Here is a 19746-nt window from a genome sequence, read left to right as displayed (position 1 = left end):
CTGGAGGCAGCTTATCCACTGATGTCTACTATAAGCCTACTGGCTCTCACAGCTATCTGGACTATTCCTCTTCTCACCCTGTCTCTTGCAAAAACGCCATCCCCTTCTCACAATTCCTCCGTCTCCGCCGCATCTACTCTCAGGATGAGGCTTTTCATTCTAGGACGAGGGAGATGTCTTCCTTTTTTAAAGAAAGGGGCTTCCCTTCCTCCACTATCAACTCTGCTCTTAAACGCATCTCCCCCATTTCACGCACATCTGCTCTCACTCCATCCTGCCGCCACCCCACTAGGAATAGGGTTCCCCTGGTCCTCACCTACCACCCCACCAGCCTCCGGGTCCAACATATTATTCTCCGTAACTTCCGCCACCTCCAACGGGATCCCACCACTAAGCACATCTTTCCCTCCTGCCCTCTTTCTGCATTCCGCAGGGATCGCTCCCTACGCGACTCCCTTGTCCATTCGTCCCCACCATCCCTCCCCACTGATCTCCCTCCTGGCACTTATCCGTGTAAGCGGAACAAGTGCTACACATGCCCTTACACTTCCTCCCTTACCACCATTCAGGGCCCCAAACAGTCCTTCCAGGTGAGACGACACTTCACCTGTGAGTCGGCTGGGGTGATATACTGCGTCCGGTGCTCCCGATGTGGCCTTCTATGTATTGGCGAGACCCGACGCAGACTGAGACCGCTTTACTGAACATCTACGCTCTGTCCGCCAGAGAAAGCAGGATCTCCCAGTGGCCGCACATTTTAATTCCACATCCCATTCCCATTCTGACATGTCTATCCACGGCCTCCTCTGCTGTAAAGATGAAGCCACACTCAGGTTGGAGGAACAACACCTTATATTCCGTCTGGGTAGCCTCCAACCTGATGGCATGAACATTGACTTCTCCAACTTCTGCTAATGCTCCACCTCCCCCTTGTACCCCATCTGTTATTTATTTATATACACACATTCTTTCTCTCTCTCTCCCCTCTGTCCCTCTGACTATACCCCTTGCCCATCCTCTGGGTTTCCCCCCCCTCCCCCTTTTCTTTCTCCCGGACCTCCCGTCCCATGATCCTCTCGTATCCCTTTTGCCAATCAACTGTCCAGCTCTTGGCTCCATCCCTCCCCCTCCTGTCTTCTCCTATCATTTTGGATCTCCCCCTCCCCCTCCCACTTTCAAATCTCTTACTAGCTCTTCCTTCAGTTAGTCCTGACGAAGGGTCTCAGTCTGAAACGTCGACTGCACCTCTTCCTAGAGATGCTGCCTGGCCTGCTGCGTTCACCAGCAACTTTGATGTGTGTTGTTTATGTGCGTGCGAGTGTTGCTTCTGTTGTCATTTTACCCTAACCTAGTCATAGGCCAATTAACCAGCTAATCGATTTGTACTAACAAGCGCACCCAGAGGAAACACACGCGTTCGTGGGGAGCACGTACAGACTCCTTACAGTCAGGGGAGGCCGGAATTGAGCCCCAGTGCCTCAGTTTATGTGACTGCGGGGTCACTGGTCTAGGGAATGGGGGAGAATGGGCTGTGAGGGAAGGTGGACGGAGAACGCGCCCCAACAACCTAGGCCTAGCGGTTGCTAGGAGAAACGCGGAAACGTCAGAAGCGCGACCCGACCTCCAATGCGTCGCCGCGTAATTGATGTAGCCGGCCCGAGCAGCCAATACACTACGTCTACCTGGGTGACGTATCTATTTCAGTAACAATGCTCGGGGTGATTTACCGTGGGAGCAGAGTGGCGCAGCGGAAGCGTGCTGGGCCCATAACCCAGAGGTCGATGGATCGAAACCATCCTCTGCTAACGTTTTGTTTTCATCTGCGGCTTTAAAAATTTATTTTACTCTGCGGCGTTAAAGATTAAAATTTCAGGCCAATGTAAGGCAATTTTCAGATTTTCTTTGCTATGCATAAAGGATACTGTCTGAAGCTGGCAAATATTATTACAGGTTTAGGATGAAAGTAATAGAAGTAACATAAAATAAATTAAATTTTTGTGGTAACATTTTGTTTTATGTGCTGTGTGTGATGTATGATTTGTGGGTGCACCGGGTGAACGTTTGGTTCCTTTGGTTGACAATAAACTAGAGCTTGAAATACTGAAGGAGGAACTCCCTTCACTCCGGGCGTGGACCGAGGCGTCAGCGGAAGTGCTGGATGTGGTTTCAACTGTAACATTTATGGGAGATTTGGGAAAGATGGGGTGTGGAAGGCTTTGGCCCGCTTGCAGACAAAGCTGGGTGGCAGTGTGAAATGTGAGGAGGATGTTATGAGAGTGCAGGGTGACTTGGACAGGCTGGGTGAGTGGGCAGATGCATGGCAGATGCAGTTTAATGTGGATAAATGTGAGGTTATCCACTTTGGTGGTAAGAACAGGAAGGCAGATTATTATCTAAGTGGAGTCAAGTTAGGAAAAGGGGAAGCACAAAGAGATCTAGGTGTTCTTGTTCATCAGTCACTGAAACCAAGCATGCAGGTACAGCAGGCAGTGAAGAAAGCTAATGGCATGCTGGCCTTCATAACAAGGGGAATTGAGTATAAGAGCAAAGAGGTCCTTCTGCAGCTGTACAGGGCCCTGGTGAGACCACACCTGGTGTACTGTGTGCAGTTTTGGTCTCCAAATTTGAGGAAGGACATTCTTGCTATTGAGAGAGTGCAGCGTAGGTTCACAAGGTTAATTCCTGGGATGGCGGGACTATCATATGTCAAAAGATTGGAGCAACTGGGCTTGTATACTCTGGAGTTTAGAAGGCTGAGAGGGGAACTTATTGAAATATATAAGATTATTAAGGGATTGGACACGCTGGAGGCAGGAAGCATGTTCCCACTGATGGGTGAGTCCAGAACCAGAGGCCACAGTTTAAGAATAAGGGATAGGGAATTTAGAACGGAGTTGAGGAAAAACTTTTTCACCCAGAGAGTGGTGGATATATGGAATGTTCTGCCCCAGCAGGCTGTGGAGGCCAAGTCTCTGGATGCTTTCAAGAAGGAGATGGATAGAGCTCTTAAAGATAGCGGAATCAAAGGTTATGGGGATAAGGCAGGAACTGGATACTGATTGTGGATGATCAGCCATGATCACAGTGAATGGCAGTGTGGCTCGAAGGGCTGAATGGCCTACTCCTGCACCTATTGTCTATAAATGGGACTAGGCAGAAAAAAAACACACTGGCATGAACTAGATGGGCAGAGCGGCTTCTGTGCTATAGTGCCCTATGATTCTTACAGGTATTCCCCTCGTCTCACAATGTTTGTGCCTGACACGATGCCCAAATTAAACCAAACCTGTAATGAGACGAGCTGAATTGCACACAATACCCCAGGAATTTTGAACGGGGGCAGTTCAGCTCCAAACTGTAGTGGAGACTTGATCCCCCACACGGGCCAGAGATGAATTCCGGATGGGAGGCAAATGTTGTGATGCTAGGAAGCCCGGAACCAGGGGTTATTTACATACACGCCCAGACTCTTACGGGAGGACAGTGGCCTCCCGTACCAAATAAAGTGGCCACAGGGTGTCAGTTCCTGGTCGCCCACTTCATTCAGATATGCTTTCTGCACACCGCTGTCGTAACGCGTGCCTATTTCAGTTACTGTCACCGTCTTGTGAGATTGAACCAGTGTGGTTTATCCGCCCTGATAACTTGCCGTTCACTGGATGTTTATTGGGGTTATTTGTGCACCGTTCTCTGTAACCATAAGACGGAAAGACCATAAGACATAGAGCAAACTAGGCCATTCGGCCCATTAATTCTGCTCTGCCATTCCATTGTGGCTGAACCATTACCCCTAAAACCCATTCTCCTGCCTTCTCCCTGTAACTATTAACACTCTCACTAACCAAGAGCCAATCATCCTCCGGTTTAAATATACCCAGTGGCTAGAGACCTCTGTGTGAAAATCCCAGGAGATCAGTTTCTGAGATACTCAAACCATCCCATCTGGCACCAACAATCATTCTACGGTCAAAGTCACCTAGGTCACATTTCTTCCCCAATCTGATGTTTGGTCTGAACAACTCTTGTTCTTCTTGTAAAGTTTAATGGCAGCTGACAGACCAACATAAGGAGCATTACCACCACCTAACAAGTCGGAGTGTGGAGCAAAAAGACAGGAAGTATACCCGCTAAATTCCCACACCCCCCAAAACACTCCAAATACAGTAATATCAGAAAGTCCAGTACTTTTCCAAAAGTCAAATACATATTTATATACATTACAATGGCAGTAACATCCTAATAAACTTTCCATGTCTTTTTTGCATTGAGTTGCTGCCACATGATTGGCTGATTAGATATTTGCATTAACGAGTTGGTGTGCCGGTGTACCTAATAAAGTGGCCACTGAGTGTGTACACAGGATCAGGGAAATGTATTCACTCATGGGATGGTGAACGAGTTGGATTCTCTGGCAGTAGCTAGTGGAGGTCAAGGCATTAAGTATATTCAAGAAGGCAAAGGGTTCTCTTACTGCCAAAGGAATTGAAGGCAGCAAAAATGAAAGGAAACTGAAGAGAGGGAGAGAGGAAAACAAGGCTGCATATACTGTATCTCCTGAGCTGGAACAGGCTGTCGGGGTAGTGGTGTAGCAAGATGCAATACTGGCACTTATTGGTATCGAAATTGGTTTATTGTTGTTACGTGTACCAAGATACAGTGAATATCTTGTCTTGCATAGTTAGACCATAAGACAGAGGAGCAGAATTAGGCCATTCAGCCCATCGAGTCTGCTCCATCATTCCATCACAGCTGATCCCAGAGCCCACCCTACCCCATACACCTGCCTTCTCACCATCTCCTCTGATGCTCTGGAAACGATCAACTTCCACTTTAAATATACCCACGGACTTGTCCCCCACCACAGTTTGCAGTAGAGTATTCCACAGATTCACTACTCTGGCTAAAAAAAAAATCCTCCTTTCCTTTGTCTTAAAAGGTCACCCCTCAATTTTGAGGCTGTGCCCTCCAGTTCTGGATACCCCTACCATAGGAGACATCCTCTCCACATCTACCCTATCTCGTCCTTTCAATATTCGGTAGGTTTCAATGAGATCCCCCCACATTCTTCTCAATTCCAGTGAGTACAGGGTCAAAGGTGCCAAATGCTCCTCATATGTTAACCCTTCATTCCTGGAATCATCCTCATATATAACATATAACTATAGAACATGAACCTCCTCTGGACTCTTTCCAACCACAATACAACTTTTCTGTGATAAGAGGCCAAAAACTGTTGACAATACTTCAAGTGTGGCCTGATTAGTGTCTTATAAAGCTTCAGCATTATTTCCTTGCTTTTATATTCTATTCCCCTTGAAATAAATGCCAACATTGCATTTGCCTTCTTTACCACAGACTCAACCTGTAAATTAACCTTCTGAGAGTCTTGCCTGAGAACTCCTAAGTCCCTCTGCACCTCTGTTGTTTGAATTTTCTCCCCATTTAGATAATAGTCCACACTATTGTTCCTTTTACCAAAATGCATTATCGTACATTTCCCAACACTGTATTCTATCTGCCACTTTTTTGCCCGTTCTTCCAATTTGTCTAAGTCCTGATGCAATCGCATTGTTTCCTCAGCACCACCTACCCCTCCACCTATCTTCATATCATCCACAAACTTTGCCACAAAGCCATCAATTCCATTATCTAAATCACTGACAATGTGAGAAGTAGCTGTCCTAATACTGACCCCCTGAGGAACACCAATAGTCACTGGTAGCCAACCAGAAAAGGTCCCTTTTATTTCTCCTTGCTGCCTCCTGCCTGTCAGTCATTCCTCTATCCATGCCAGTGTCTTTCCTGTAACACCACAGGATTTTATCTTGTTAAGCAGCCTCATCTGTGGTACCTTATCAAATCCCTTTTGGAAGTCCAATTAAATGGCATCCACAGCCTCTCCTTTGTCCACCCTGCTTGTTACTTCCTTGAGGAAATCTAACAGATTTGTCAGGCAAGATTTCTCCTTACAGAAACCATGCTGATTTTGACTTATTTCATCATCAGTCTCCAAGTACCCCAAAACCTCATCCTTATTAATGGACTCCAACATTTTCCCAACCACTGAGGTTAGGTGAACTAACTTATAATTTCCTCTTGTCTTCCTCCCTTCTTAAAGAGTGGAGTGATATTTGCAATCTTCCAGCCCACTGGGACCATGCCAGAATCAAGTGATTCCTGAAGGATCATGACCAATGCATCCGTTATCTCTTCAGCAACCTCTCCCAGGACTCTGGAATGTAGCCCATCTGGTCCAGGTGACTTATCCACTTTAAGACTTTTGAGTTTGCCGAGCACTTTTTTCTTTCTAATAGCAATGGCACTCCCTCTTGTTCCCTGACACTCACAGACCTCTGGCACCCTCTAGTGTCTTCCACAGTGAAGACTGATGCAAAGTATCCATTAAATTCATCTTCCATTTCTTTGTCCCCATTTCTATCTCACCAGTATCATTTTCCAGAGGTCCAATTTCAATTCTCAACTACCCTTAACTCTATATAACTGGAAAAAAAAAGTTTTGGTATCCTGATTTATATTATTGACTAGTTTTCCCTCATATTTCATCTTTTCCCTTCTTATATCTTTTTTTTGGGTTTCCTTTTGTTGGATTTTAAAAGATTCCCAGTCATTCAACTTCCCACTCACTTTTGCTACCTGTTGACATGAATCAAATCATTTCACAGTGCATTGAGCTAGAATAAGGCAAATCAATAATCATAAGACACAGGAGCAGAATTAGACCATTCAGCCAATCGAATCTGCTCTGCTATTCCATCACGGCTGATTTATTATCCCTCTCAACCTCATTCCCTTCCCCTCCTCCCCATTCTCCTGCCTTCTTCCTGTAACCTTTGACGTCCTGACTAATCAAGAGCTTGTCATCATTTGGTTTAAATATACCCAGTGACTACAATGTGTAAAAGCAGTTGAATGAGTCCAGAGCAGGTAAACAATGGACTGTAAGATCTTAACGAGGTAGATTGTAAGGACAAGAAGTGTGTTCTTGTACTAAAGCAAAGCTGGAGATACAAAATGCTGGAAGAACTCAGCAGGTCGGGCAGCACCTGTGGAAAGGAATAAAGAGTTGATGTTTCGAGCCAGGACCCTACGTCAGTCCAGTTCCTCCAGCATTTTCTGTTATGTTACTCCGGATTTCTAACATCCAGACTCTCTTGTGTATATTGTACAAGAGATCAGCTCAGGAGTCTGATAAAAGCAGGATAGAAGCCATCCTCGTGGTCTGTGCTTTCAAGCCTTTTCAACTTCTGCCTGATAGGAGAGAGGAGGAGAGAATATCTGGGGTGGGTGGGATCTTGGGAAGTTCTGGCTGATTTACTGAGGCAGTGAGAAATGTAGACAGAGTCTAGAGAGGGAAGTCTGGTTCCTGTGATGTTCTGAGCTGTGTCCACAACCCTCTGCAGTTTCTTCTGATCCCATGCAGAGTATTAGCTGTACCAAGCCGTGATGCATCCAGACTTACCAATATGTACCATGACCTCTGGCTGTTCTCCCTCCTACTTCAAGATATCGTGGACACGATCAGAAACATCCCGGACTCTGGTACCTGGGAGGCAAACTACCATCTGTGTTTCTTTCCTGCATCCACAGAACCACCTGTCTGACCCCCTAACTATAGAGTCCCCTATCACTGCTGCCATCCTCTTCCTCTCCCTACCCTTCTGAGCTACAGGGCCAGACTCTGTGCCAGAGGAATGGCCACTGTTGCTTCCCCCAGGTAGGCTATCCCCACAACAGTACTCAAACAGGGGTACTTATTGTTAAAGGGGGACAGCCACTGGGGTACTCTCTAGTACCTGCTTCTTGCCCTTCCCTCTCCTGACTGTTACCCACTTCTGTCTCCTGTGGTCCCGGGGTGACTACCTGCCTATGGCTCCTCTCTATCACCTCCTCGCTCTCCCTGACCAGACGCATCTCCAGTTCCCCAACACGGTCCCTAAGGAGCTGCAGCTTGACACATCTGGTGCAGATGTGGCCATCCGGGAGGCTGGGAGTCTCCAGGACCTCCCACATCTGACACCGAGCACAGAAAACCGCCCTCATACACATACTTTGTCTTTATTTTAAACAGATAACATTCCTGGCCTCGACCCTTTATCACCAAAGCCCCGTTGAGCCAAAGTGGCAGGCATCAACTCAGCATGCCCACAAGTTACTAACGCCAACACAGTCTTTGGATTGTGGGAGGAAGCTGGAGCACCCGGAAGAAACCCACACAGTCACGGGGAGAACTCCTTACAGACAGTGGCAGGAATTGAGCCCGTGTCACTGGTGCTACTGAGCTGCTGAGTACGATCGCGGGTGTGACGGGTGTTAGTGTGGCCAAACTATGGAGTACTGTGCACAGTTTTGGTCTTTATCCAAACAAAAATAATTCCTGCTCCATTTTATCTGCTGCTAAACTGAAGAATCATAATCAGGTTTACTATCACTGATGAGTACCTTGTCTTGCACCAGCAGTACAGCACAAAGGCATCAAATTACCATAAATTACAAAAATAAATGAACAGCGATAGCGAGGTAGTATACAGGGACCGTGAGAAATCTGAAGGCGGAATAGTGAGGTAGTGTGGACGGATCATTCTGGAATCTGTGCCGTGCTGCCCGCCCTGGCTTCTAGCTTGGTAACCGATAAAATAGGAGCAGGAGTTCTTTTTGTTTGGGTGAAGACCAAAACTGCTCAGGACCGTCCCAAAATGAGATGGCAGAACAGTGAGGTAGTGTGCCCGGATCATTCCAAAATCAGATGGCAGAGAGGAAAAAGCTGTTTCTGAATGGCTGAGTGAGGATTTTCAGATTCCTGTCGATGGTGAAGAGAGATAAAGCTGGCAAACATCGCAACTCCTGCACTCAACACTTTAATTTATGAAGGCCAATGTGCCAAAAGCTCTCCTTATGACCCTATCTACGTGTGACACCACCTCCAGGGAATTATGGATCAGCATTCCCAGATCCCTCTGTTCTACCACACTCAGCGTCCTACCCTGGTTTGTCGTCTCAACACCTCGCACTTGTCTGCATTAGATTCCATCTGCCATTTTCCCAGCAGGACCAGATTGCGCTGCAAGCTTTGAGAGTTTCCCTCGCTGCCCACTGCGATGAAGTCATCCTTCATTTTTTGATCCAGTTTACCACATTATCATCAATATTGTTCCCTGAAAGGGAAGTGAAGGTGGCGTCTGGTACTGGTCCGGTGGGGCACTGAATGCAAGGGTTGGGATGTCATGTTTAAGACATTGGCAAGATTGCACCCAAACTATTGCCTGCACTTCTTATTGGCCAACTATAGGGAGGATGTGATTTAGTTAGAGAGGGTGCAGCAAGATTCACCAGGACAGGAGTTATGAGAGGCTAGATAGTCCAGGACTGGTTTCCCTACATCAAAGGAGGCTGAGGTTAGAGTCATAGAGCACTACCGCTCAGAAACAGGCCTTTCAGCCCATCTATTATTCTGCTTGGTCCCATTGACCTGCACCTCCCGTCCATGTACTCATCCAAACCTCCCCTAAATCAAACCCACCTCCACTGGCAGCTCGTTCCACGCTCTCACGCCCCTCTGATTGAAGAAGGCCCCCCTCCAGGCCATTAACCCTTTGTCATCAGTAGCAACAATGGGGTAAGTTTGCAGCTGACAGTGCGGTGGAAAATGAAGGTTACCAGAAATTTGCAGGGGGATTTTGATTAGGTGAGTCAGTGTGTCAAGAAAGGGAGCTTAGAGTCATAAAACACAACGGTACTGTATAGAAACAGGCCCTTTGGCCCACCTAGTCCATGCTGAACTGTTAGTCATTGACTTGCATCTGGAATGGTAACTTTTCAAATCAACCTTTTTCAAAACTGAATAAATGAGACGTGCTGCATTTTGGGAAGTCAAATCCAAGTATATCCTTCACTGTGAATTCCTGATACCCCGATCCTTCCGGGCAGTATGGAGCAGGAAAAGTACACTCGGTTAGACGACCCAGGATCAATACGAACATCAGTACGAGGTGGGAAGGGCCGAGCGTTGCCTCACCCTGCTACTCCAGCAGGGGTGGGGAGACCTGAGGGGGTGCTGGGCCAGTTGATACAAGGCTGAGGGAGGGGCCTTACTGGACAAATACTCCCCTGGGTACGTGTTCCTTCCGGACAGACAAGACACCTGTTATAGGCAACTCATCCTGTGCACCATAGATTTTTAATAGTTTAAAAAAAATATTTAGAGATACAACACGGTATCCAGCTCAAGCCGCCCAGTTACACCTGTGTGACCAATCAGCACATCACTGGATCAGGGGAGGAAATCCACGCGACCACATGTATAGACTCCTTTACAGGGAGCTTCAGCATCACACTAACCGCTTATGCTTCTGTGCCACCCTTATCAAAAAGATAATTGGACGGTACAAGGATAGAGAAGGTTTAAAGGGATGGGGGCAAAAAGGAGTACTTTAAAAATGAGCACCTTGGTAAGCATGGATCGAGGGGCTGAAGGACCTTTTCTGACCTAAACTCCATGCCGCTCATGATTTTATACATCTCTTGGGTATCATGGTACCGTGGTGGTGAGTGCGACACGATCACAGCTTGGTGCATCAGAGTTGGGAGTCCAACTCCAGTGCCATGTGTAAGGAGTCTGTAATCCTCCCCATGAATGGTGTGGGTTTCCTCCCACAGTTCAAAGACACCTCGGTTCATAGGTTAATCAGTCATTGTAAATTGTCATGTGATTAGGCTAGGGTTAAATCAGTGTGTTGCTGGGTCGCACAGCTCAGGGCTGGTTCCTCACTGCATCTCTAATAAATACCACACCTATGCTCCTGGGAATAAAATCAACCCTTCCAACTTACGCCCTCAAGTCCTCGCGATATTCTTGCAAACTTCCTTGTGCTTTCTGTCTTAATGACATCTTTCCTACAACAGAGTGACCAAAGCTTAAGGGGTCAAGAGATGCTGGATGTGGACTCGGTGTGAGAAGGTGGGGAAAAGCTGGTGGCTCTTTGGATTGTACGGACAGCAAGTTCTGCACTTGACAACTTCCTACAGATCTCCTGAGGTAACACAAAAAATAACTGGCGAACAGTGGCTGAGCTAGATATAGTCTGGTAGTTTTATTCACCGTGATTACCTCCAGTACAGAAAGTGTGCAAGTCACAACGACTGCACAAGTACAACACCGCAATGTACTTGCTTCTGCCAGTCGTTACACGAGGTCCTCCTGCACTTCGGGAAGTAAAAAAGCAAAAAATAAAGTTCCTTCTTCAACTGCTACTGACTGAAGGGGAGACGTGTAGAGAGTCTGTGGAAACCCGACATCTGTCTGCAGGACTTCCGGAGCATTACAGGGCCTGGAAAACATTGCTGATATAAATGATGGATTGTGGGGGAGGGGAGGGGTGTGTAAAGATGCGAGGAAGCTCAGCAGAACTTCTCTTCATTCTCGGTGTGGAAGAGGCAGTGTGATTACCCTGCACAGTGCTTCCCAACCTCCCGACTTTGGGTCAGGCCTGGGAACGGATGGGCGAGGGCGACTGCAGGTTTATGGCAGAGGGGGCGGGATCCCGTTTGCACAAGTGCTCAGGAGAAGCAGGGAAGGGCGGGAGTCGGATAACCAGGAAGCTTAACAGACAAAAAAAAACCCATAAGATATAAATGACTTTGCCATGGACGGTTTCAAGCCCGGCTGCGAAAGGTGTGCGGTTAGCAAACCATCCCGTAAAAACCCAGAGCTACAGAGACGCCAACAGAAGCTCCTCATCCATGGGAGAGGAAGATGGGCTACACCTGGGGACAACTTGAAGGACTGTCCCGGGACAGAGGAGTCTGGTGAGCTGCTGTACCCCAGCAGGGGGTGATGATCAGATATAGGAGCATCCAGTCTGCTCCGAAAAGGGGGGACAAGGAAAAGCCGGAGCGAGGGATCGCTAAGCCAACAGGCGTAGGGCTGCAGCACCTCACTCCGTGCCTTCAGGAGATATGGCCAACCCCAGTACACTGTGGAGAGTAGGAAGTCTCGCTGGCCACCGGTTCAATGTCAATCCGAGCACACGCAACATTTCCCACCCCCAGTGTGATCTGGGTTCTCTCCTCCTGAGCGGCCGGTGGCGCCACCGGGGAGGCTTCACTTGCTCGGTGGAGTCGGCAGGTAGATCCCGGACTCCAGGTAGGCCTTCCGCCGGGCCGTCTCCTTGGCAACGCTGTGGTTCAGGCGCCTCAGCCGCTCCTGCAACAAGCCCAAAAGCGGAAAGAATAAATAAAAGTGCAGGGGAAACCGCAGCGACTGGGGGAGAGCACAGCAAGAGCTATTCCCAACTTCCCTAGCTCCTCTGTGTGGTAAAGAAGCCGGGCAAACCCGGGTTGTTTTCTCTGGAGTGGTGGAGCTGGGGGGAGATCTGATAGAGGTTTGTAAGATTATGAGAGGCATAGATGGAGCAGACAGACAATACCTTTTCCCCCAGACTCTGAGGGCATGCAGTTAAGGTGAAAAAAGTTAATTTCAAAGGAGCTGTAAGGAGCAAGTTTTTTTTAAAACACAGAGAGTGGTGGGTACCTGGAATATGCTGTATGGAGTGGTGATACATTAGGGACTTTTAAGAGATGTTTAGATAAGCACATAAATATGAGAAAAGTGGAAGGATATGGACATTGTGTAGGCAGGAGAGATTAGTTTAGTTGGCCATTGAACGATTAGTTGGCTCAACACAAAACTGTTCCCGTGCTGCACCATTCCATGTTCAGTCAGCATCCCCTCATGTTCTATAGACAGACCATGACACAGGCAGGGCACCAAGCTGCAGGGAGACACAAGACACTGGGGTACAGAGCAACACAATCTGCTGGAAGCACTCAAACACAAGAGTTTCTGCACACACACTGGAAATACTGAGCAACACACACAAGTACCGGAGGAACTGGAGTAGATCACGTGGCATCTATGGAGTTACTGAGCACTACAGCATAGAAAGGGGCTCTTTGGCCCATCTAGTCCATGCTGGATTATTGATCTGCCAAGTTTCATCAACCTGCACCCAGACCTTAGCTCTCCATACCCCTTATCCATATATCCATTCAACTTTCTTAAATGTTGAAATCGACCCTGCATCAACCACTTGCACTAGCAGCTCGTTCCACACTCTCACCCCCCCCCGTGAAGAAGCTCCCCCTCATGTTCCCCTTAAACATTTCACCTTTCACTCTTAACCCATGACCACTAGTTGTAGTCTTACCCAACCTCAGTGGAAAAAGCCAGCTTGCATTTACCCCTCATAATTTTGTAAACCAATATCAAATCTCCCCTCAGTCTTCTATGTTACAAGGAATAAAGTCCTAACCTATTCAACCTTTCCCTATAACTCAGCTCAGCCCCAAGCAACATTCTTGTAAAGTTTCTTTGCACTCTTTCCATCTTATTTACATCTCTCCTGTAGGTAGGTGGCAAAAACTGGACACAATACTTCAAATGCGGCCACACCAACATCTTATACAATTTCAACACAACATCCCAACTCCTGTACTCAATACATTGATTTATGAAGGGGCAACGTGACAAAAGTTTTCTTTACTACATGGAATTATGGATTTATATTCCCAGATCCCTCTGTTCTACCACAATCCTCAGTGCTCTATTGCTCAAAGCTGTGGTAATGACTCCTGGAAAGATGGCCGCTTGCTTGGATGCAGCAGCTTCTACGGGGCCAACCAAAGTGTTATTGTTTTTTTTTAAAATGTATTTTTTTTAACGATTGCACAACCTTGCTGGACAGTAAGAACTGAAAGTACTTCAGGTCTACCTCCTCAGCGGGTTGCTCGTTGGCAGAGAAACTGAAGGAGTTGGACTTGGTACAGACCGTGATGCTGCCTGTGACAGACAGGCGTCATGTGGAACGCTGCAAGTCCGATTCGTTGTCTTATTGGAGACAGTGGAGGGGGTGGCTGCGAGGCCTCGGTCGTAGAGAGGAATCGGCCTCAAACCGCAGTGTTGCCTGTTTACAGCTGCCCAGGAGAAAGGCACGGAGTCAGTGCGGTCCACCAGAGTGCTGGAGGCAGAATGGCACGGCACCACGCCGGAATCGGTGCTGCCCTCCCTACCGCACCCCACCCCAATACAAGATATATTACGTTTGACCGTAGCTTCCTGCAACATTCATGAACTCAGGGATATAGACTATATTTTTGTGTGACTGCATTTTACTGCTGTTGTATACGTGCCTTGTGCTGTGGGTACTGTGTTTCGCACCCTGGCCCCAGAAAAACGCTGTTTCGTTTGTCTGCATTAAATTCTACCTGCTCTTTTTCAGCCCACACAAGCTTTGATAGTCTTCCTCGCTATCTACTATGAACCCCCTCAATCTTGGTGGCATCTGCCAATTTATTCATCCAGTTTACCACATTATCATCCAGATTGTCGACATAGATGACAAGCAACGGACCCAGTACTGATCCCTGCGGCACCCCAGTGGTCAGAGACAACCATCTACTATCACTCTCTGCCTTCTCCCACTAAGCCAATGTTAAATCTAGTTGACCACCTTGCACCGAATGCCAACCAACTGAACCTTCGTGACCAACCTCCCATGCGGGACACTGTCAAAGACGGTGTCCATGAAGACAATTTGAAATCAAGGGTGAGGGTTTCGATGGGCGATAAGACGGAGTGAGGAGAAGGGTAGGTGACGTGAGGGGAGTGGGGACTGCAGGAATTTGCGAGGTGACACGTAGCATGAAAGACCCCAGGTCCAGTTTGGTGTGGACAGCAGAGTTTCTGCAGAATGGAGTATGGCAGTGGGAGAGTGGGCAGTAGTTTCTATTTTCCGGAAATCAACAGAATGGGAACTCCCACCTGGGCGTTCTGCAGGATGTTGCTGACGAGCACCACCCTCCGCCGGGCATTCAGCAGCTTCTTCACGTATGGATCCAGGTCCAGGGACACCTTCTGCTCTTCATTTATCCTGCAGAGCTCTGGAAGGAACAGGAATCAATGACCTGGTCACACGGCCATCACCGTGAGCCCACACAGCCCAGTAGAGCCTCTTACACACTAACATGCCGTACCTCTATCCCCATCTCCCTTGCCTCCTCCCCACACTCCTGTCCTCACCTGACCCCTCATCCACTCTCTCACCCGTTAGCTCCCCTCTCCCCCACTGAACCTTCTCAGTCCTCTCTCACTCTGCCCTACCCCTCTGTCCCCTCTCCAGTCTCTGTCTCTCAGCTCCTCTTCTCCACACCTCCCTGACACCTTTCTTCCCTCAACTCCTTCCTCCTCCCCCCACCTGTCCCAGGTACCATATTCCTCTCCCTCCCCTCCCATACACCTCGTCCCTCTCTCTCTCCCCATCCAGACACCAATCCCCTCTCACCCCCCCAACTTATCCCAGACTCCCACCTGTCCTAGATGCCTCAGCCCTCTCCCTTCTCCACCTGTCCCAGACATCTCACCCCTCCCCCCACACCTGTACTGGACGTCTCACCTCTCTCCCTCCCCACCTGTCCCGGACTCCCCACACAGACACCTCAGTCCTCACCTTCCGCCAGCCGGTCGATCTGCTCCCTCAGCTCTACCTGGCTCTCCCTGCAGGAAACACAAGATACCGTTAGTCGGGCCTACAGGCGCTCGCTGCGCCTCCACCTCCCCTCGTACCCGGGACCGCACCTCACCGCCTGAACCTGCTGGTCCACCTCCCTCACGCCCGGCTTCAGCAGCTCCAGAAGGCCATCGCTTAGAACATCTCGGGCCACTTCGCCGGCGCCTAATGACTCGGCCGCCATCATTGTCGCGGTGCGCACTGGGAGGAAGAGCAAGATCATAGAGGCCGAGTGGGGACCGTGGCCGCTCGGCATCACGGGAAGAAGGGCTGTCCATAATCCTGCAGATGCTGAAAATCCGGAATCAGAAACAGAAACAGAAACAGGTTTAATATCACCAGTTTATGTCGTGAAACGTGTTGTTAACTTTGCGGCAGCATAGTAATAGAAAAAAAGCAGTAAATTATAGCAAATATATCTATAGTTAAATTAAATAAGTAGTGCAAAAATATATATATTTTTTTTTAAATAGTGAGGTAGTGTTCATGGGTTCAATTAGAAATTGGATGGCAGAGGGAAAGAGGCTGTTCCTGAATCATTGAGTGTGTGCCTTCGGGCTCCTAAACCTCCACTTAATGGTAGCAATGCAAAGAGGGCATGTCCTGGGTGATGATGGTTCTTAATGAAGGATGCTGCCTTTTTAAGGCATCGCTCTTTGAAGATGTCCTGGATAATACGGAGGCTGGTGCCCTTGATGGGGCTGACTTACAGACATCCCACCTCTCCCGGAAGTTCCGGGAGTCTCCCGCATATTGATAGCAGCTCCCTGACGCCCGGAAATTATATACAATATCCCGGAAATTTTTTTTGAGAGAGGGAGGGAGAGCGAGTATCCTGATTGGTCTCTCTTCGTGCTAAGAGTGGTCCCCAACCACCGGGCCGCGAGGATATGATATGATTTGGCGACATGAAACGATGAGTCAGCTGCACCTTTCCTCATTCCCTGTCACGGTCACTGTTGAATTTGAACGCAGGTGAGGTCATTATGCACGTGTCATCCATGTCAGCTCGGGAAGATCAACTCTTCGAGCTTGCAAATGACGGCGGGCTGAAAAGTATATTTGACATAACATCTCTGCCGGCATTCCGGATCAAAGTCAAGGCTGAATATCCTGAGATAGCCATGGAAGCACTGAAAACGTTGCTTCCATTTCCAACATCATATCTCCGCAAAGCGGGGTTTTCTGCAATGAATGCAACGAAAACTAAATTGCGAAATAGACTTCGAGTATCGCCGTCTCCCATCACCCCTCGATGGAACCGTCTTGTTGCAGGGAAACAAGCCCAGGGCTCCCACTGATTCAGCGATATTGATGTGTTGCAATGATTTTATATGTTCATATGGGGAAATTAAGTGCTGTGTGTTTAATATCCAAACACTACTTAAAATGTTATGATGCTATTGACTTATAAGTGACTTATAATTGACTTATCACTATATTCATGCGAGGAAAATATACGCTGTGTTTAATATTAAATTCGTTAGATAAACCCTTTTAGAAACGAAATTGAGTGTATTAGCCACTTATCGCCTATATTCCGGTCGTGATTAACACCCCTCCCCCCTGTTCGGCCGGTCCGCAAGAATATCGTCAGTATTAAACTGGTCTGCGGTGCAAAAAAAGGGTTGGGGACCCCTGAGTAGACCTATCAGTTTTCTCTGTGGGCGGGCTTTACAGTCGACCTCAAAAATAATGACAGTGTTGCTCGCTGCACTGTTTGCAACAGTGACTTTTCTATTACCCATGGTGGGTTAAAATGTAAAAGACATGTTGAGGTGAGTTTAACAGGTGTCATTCGTTCATTAGCATAGCTAACGTTATTTAAACTAGCTGGCTAGTTGCTAAGGAGCTACTATATTGATGTCCTACGTGATGAGGCCAAACTCCCTATAGACTTACTTAAAGTTGTAATAGAATAAATATAATATAACTACGTATTTTAATGTCATATTTTCTGCATTTACCCAACTTGGTTTACAGATTAGACAAAATCACTAAACAAAGTATTACATACACCCTTGGAGGTCGACTGGGGTTGCGGGGGGCGGGGGTGCTACCTCCCTGAAATGAATTTTTGCATGGACTTATCCTACATATTGGGATCCTGTGCAGTAGTCCCCCCACCCCCACCATACTAGACGGTGATGCAGCCAGTCAGAATGCTCTCCACGGTACATCTATAGAAATTTGCGAGTAAATACCCAATCTCATCAAACTCCTAATGAAAAATAGCTGCTGTTAATGCCGCCTTTGTAGCTGCATATCGATATGTTGGGTCAGGTTAGACCCGCAAAGATATTGACACCGAGGAACTTAAACTTGCTCCCTTCTGATGTCAATAAGACCAAGGAACTGATTGTAGATTTCAGGAGAGGGAAACCAAAGGTCTATGAACCAGTAATCATCGGAGGATCAGAGGGTCAGTAAGTTTATATTCCTGGGTGTCACTATCTCCAAGGACCCGTCATGGACCCATCATAAAATATATAATTGCAAAGAAAGCACAACAGCACCCCTACTTTCTCAGGAGTCTGCGGAGATTTGGCATGACATCAAAAATCTTGACAAACTTCTATAGATGTGTAGTGGAAAGTGTACTGACTGGCTGCATTGCAGCCTAGTATGGGAACACCAATGCCTTTGAGCGGAAAATTCTACAAAAGGTAGTGGATTCAACCCAGTACATCACAGGTAAAACCCTCCCAACCATTGAGCACATCTACACGAAGCTTTGCCATAGAAAAGCAGCATCCATCATCAGAGATCCTCACCACCCAGGCCATGCTCTTTTCTCACTGCTGCCATCAGGTAGAAGGTACAAGAGCCTCAGGACTCGCACCACCAGGTTCAGGAACAGTTACCACTACTCAACCATCAGACTCTTGAACAAAAGGGGATGACTACACTCATTCTGTTTCTGGTTCCCACAACCGATGGTCTCACCTCTTTATTTTGTTAGTCCATACCCGTTATTTATTGCTATTTATTTATATTTGCATTTGCACAGTGTGTTCATTGATCCTGTTTACAGTTACTGTTCTACAGGTTTGCTAAGTATGCCCACAGAGAAAGAATCTGAGGGTTACATGTATGTACTCTGATAATAAATTTTACTTTGAACTTTGACCCCTCTGCGGACTGTTCCCTTGTCTTACCCTTTCCGGCGTCCACAATCAGCTCTTTGGTATTACTGACGTTCAGTGCAAGGTTGTGGTTGCGACACCACTCAGCTAGCTGAGGAAACTTGCTCCTGTACGCCTTCTTGTCATAATCTGAAATTCTGTCAACCACAGTTGTGTTGTTAGTGAATTTAGTCATAGTCATAGTCGTACTTTATTCATCCCGAGGGAAATTGGTTTTTGTTTATAGATGTTGTTTGAGAGCAACAGATACACAATGATGAAATAACTCAGCAGGACTATGCAAATGATCAGTCCATGGAAACGTCAGCCTGTGTTCCTGACCAAAACCATTCCTAACGACTGGGAAGGAAGGAGGAGAGACCAGAGAAAACATGAGGGAAAAGGGAGAAGGGAGGAGAGGGAAAGAGGGATATATGGAGAGAAGGAGATAGAGAGAGAGGGAGAAAGAAGAAAAACAGAGACAGAGCAAAGGATAGAAGTAAAGAGAGGGAGGGGGAGGGGGAATTGAGAGAGAGGGAGATAGGGAGGGGAGGGTGGGGGGAGAGTGGGAGGGGAGGAAGAGAGTGGGTGAGGGGGAGGAAGAGAGTGGGTGGGAGAGAGAGTGGAGAGGGGGAGGGGAGGGAAGGGGAGAGGGGGAGGGGAGGGAGGGGAGGGAGAGTGTGGGGAAGGAGCGAGAGAGGAAGAGGAGAGAGTTGGGAGGGGAGGGGGAAGGAGAGAGTGAGGAGGGGGAGGGAAAGAGTGGGGAGGGAGAGAGGGAGAGGAGATAGGAGAGAGTGGGGAGGGGAGGGAGAGGAGAGGCAAGAGGGGAGGGGGAGAGCTGCAGATGAGGGGTGGGGAAAGAGATGGGAAGGGGAGGGGATGGTGGGGACAGGAGAGAGGATAGGGTGGGGGATGAGGGGGAGGGGAGAGGTTATGAGGAGTAGCAGCTACTGACACTGAACAGTTTGAAACTGAACACTTGGACTTTTTCAATGTTGTGTTGTATATTCTGTGTCTTTTGCTATTTTTTCTTGGTTGCC

At 47.8% G+C, this 19746-nt stretch overlaps 1 protein-coding gene across 1 annotated transcript; it reads right to left on the bottom strand.

Moving 5' to 3' along the window:
- Nucleotides 1–11089: 11089 nt before the first annotated feature.
- snapin (SNAP associated protein) lies at nt 11090–15852 on the bottom strand. Its single transcript, XM_072283010.1, has 4 exons — nt 15650–15852; nt 15522–15568; nt 14837–14955; nt 11090–12220 (listed from the first exon to the last, which is right to left on the bottom strand). The coding sequence occupies exons 1-4, from the start codon at nt 15835–15837 to the stop codon at nt 12119–12121; spliced, it is 456 nt and encodes a 151-aa protein (XP_072139111.1). The 5' UTR covers nt 15838–15852; the 3' UTR covers nt 11090–12118.
- Between the last annotated feature and the right edge of the window lie 3894 nt (nt 15853–19746).

Source organism: Mobula birostris, chromosome 2 (assembly GCF_030028105.1).
Source record: "Mobula birostris isolate sMobBir1 chromosome 2, sMobBir1.hap1, whole genome shotgun sequence".
Lineage (NCBI taxonomy): Eukaryota > Metazoa > Chordata > Chondrichthyes > Myliobatiformes > Myliobatidae > Mobula > Mobula birostris.
The sequence above is the reverse complement of the archived record's forward strand: the minus strand, read 5'-3'. Positions and strand labels throughout refer to the sequence as shown.

Coding starts and splice junctions, on each gene's coding strand:
- snapin (XM_072283010.1), bottom strand. CDS start 15,837: ATGCCGAGCGGCCACGGTCCCCACTCGGCCTCTATGATCTTGCTCTTC. Junction 15,569..15,649: donor CAGCAGGTTCAGGCGGTGAG/GTGCGGTCCCGG, acceptor TGTTTCCTGCAG/GGAGAGCCAGGTAGAGCTGA. Junction 14,956..15,521: donor GATCGACCGGCTGGCGGAAG/GTGAGGACTGAG, acceptor TGTTCCTTCCAG/AGCTCTGCAGGATAAATGAA.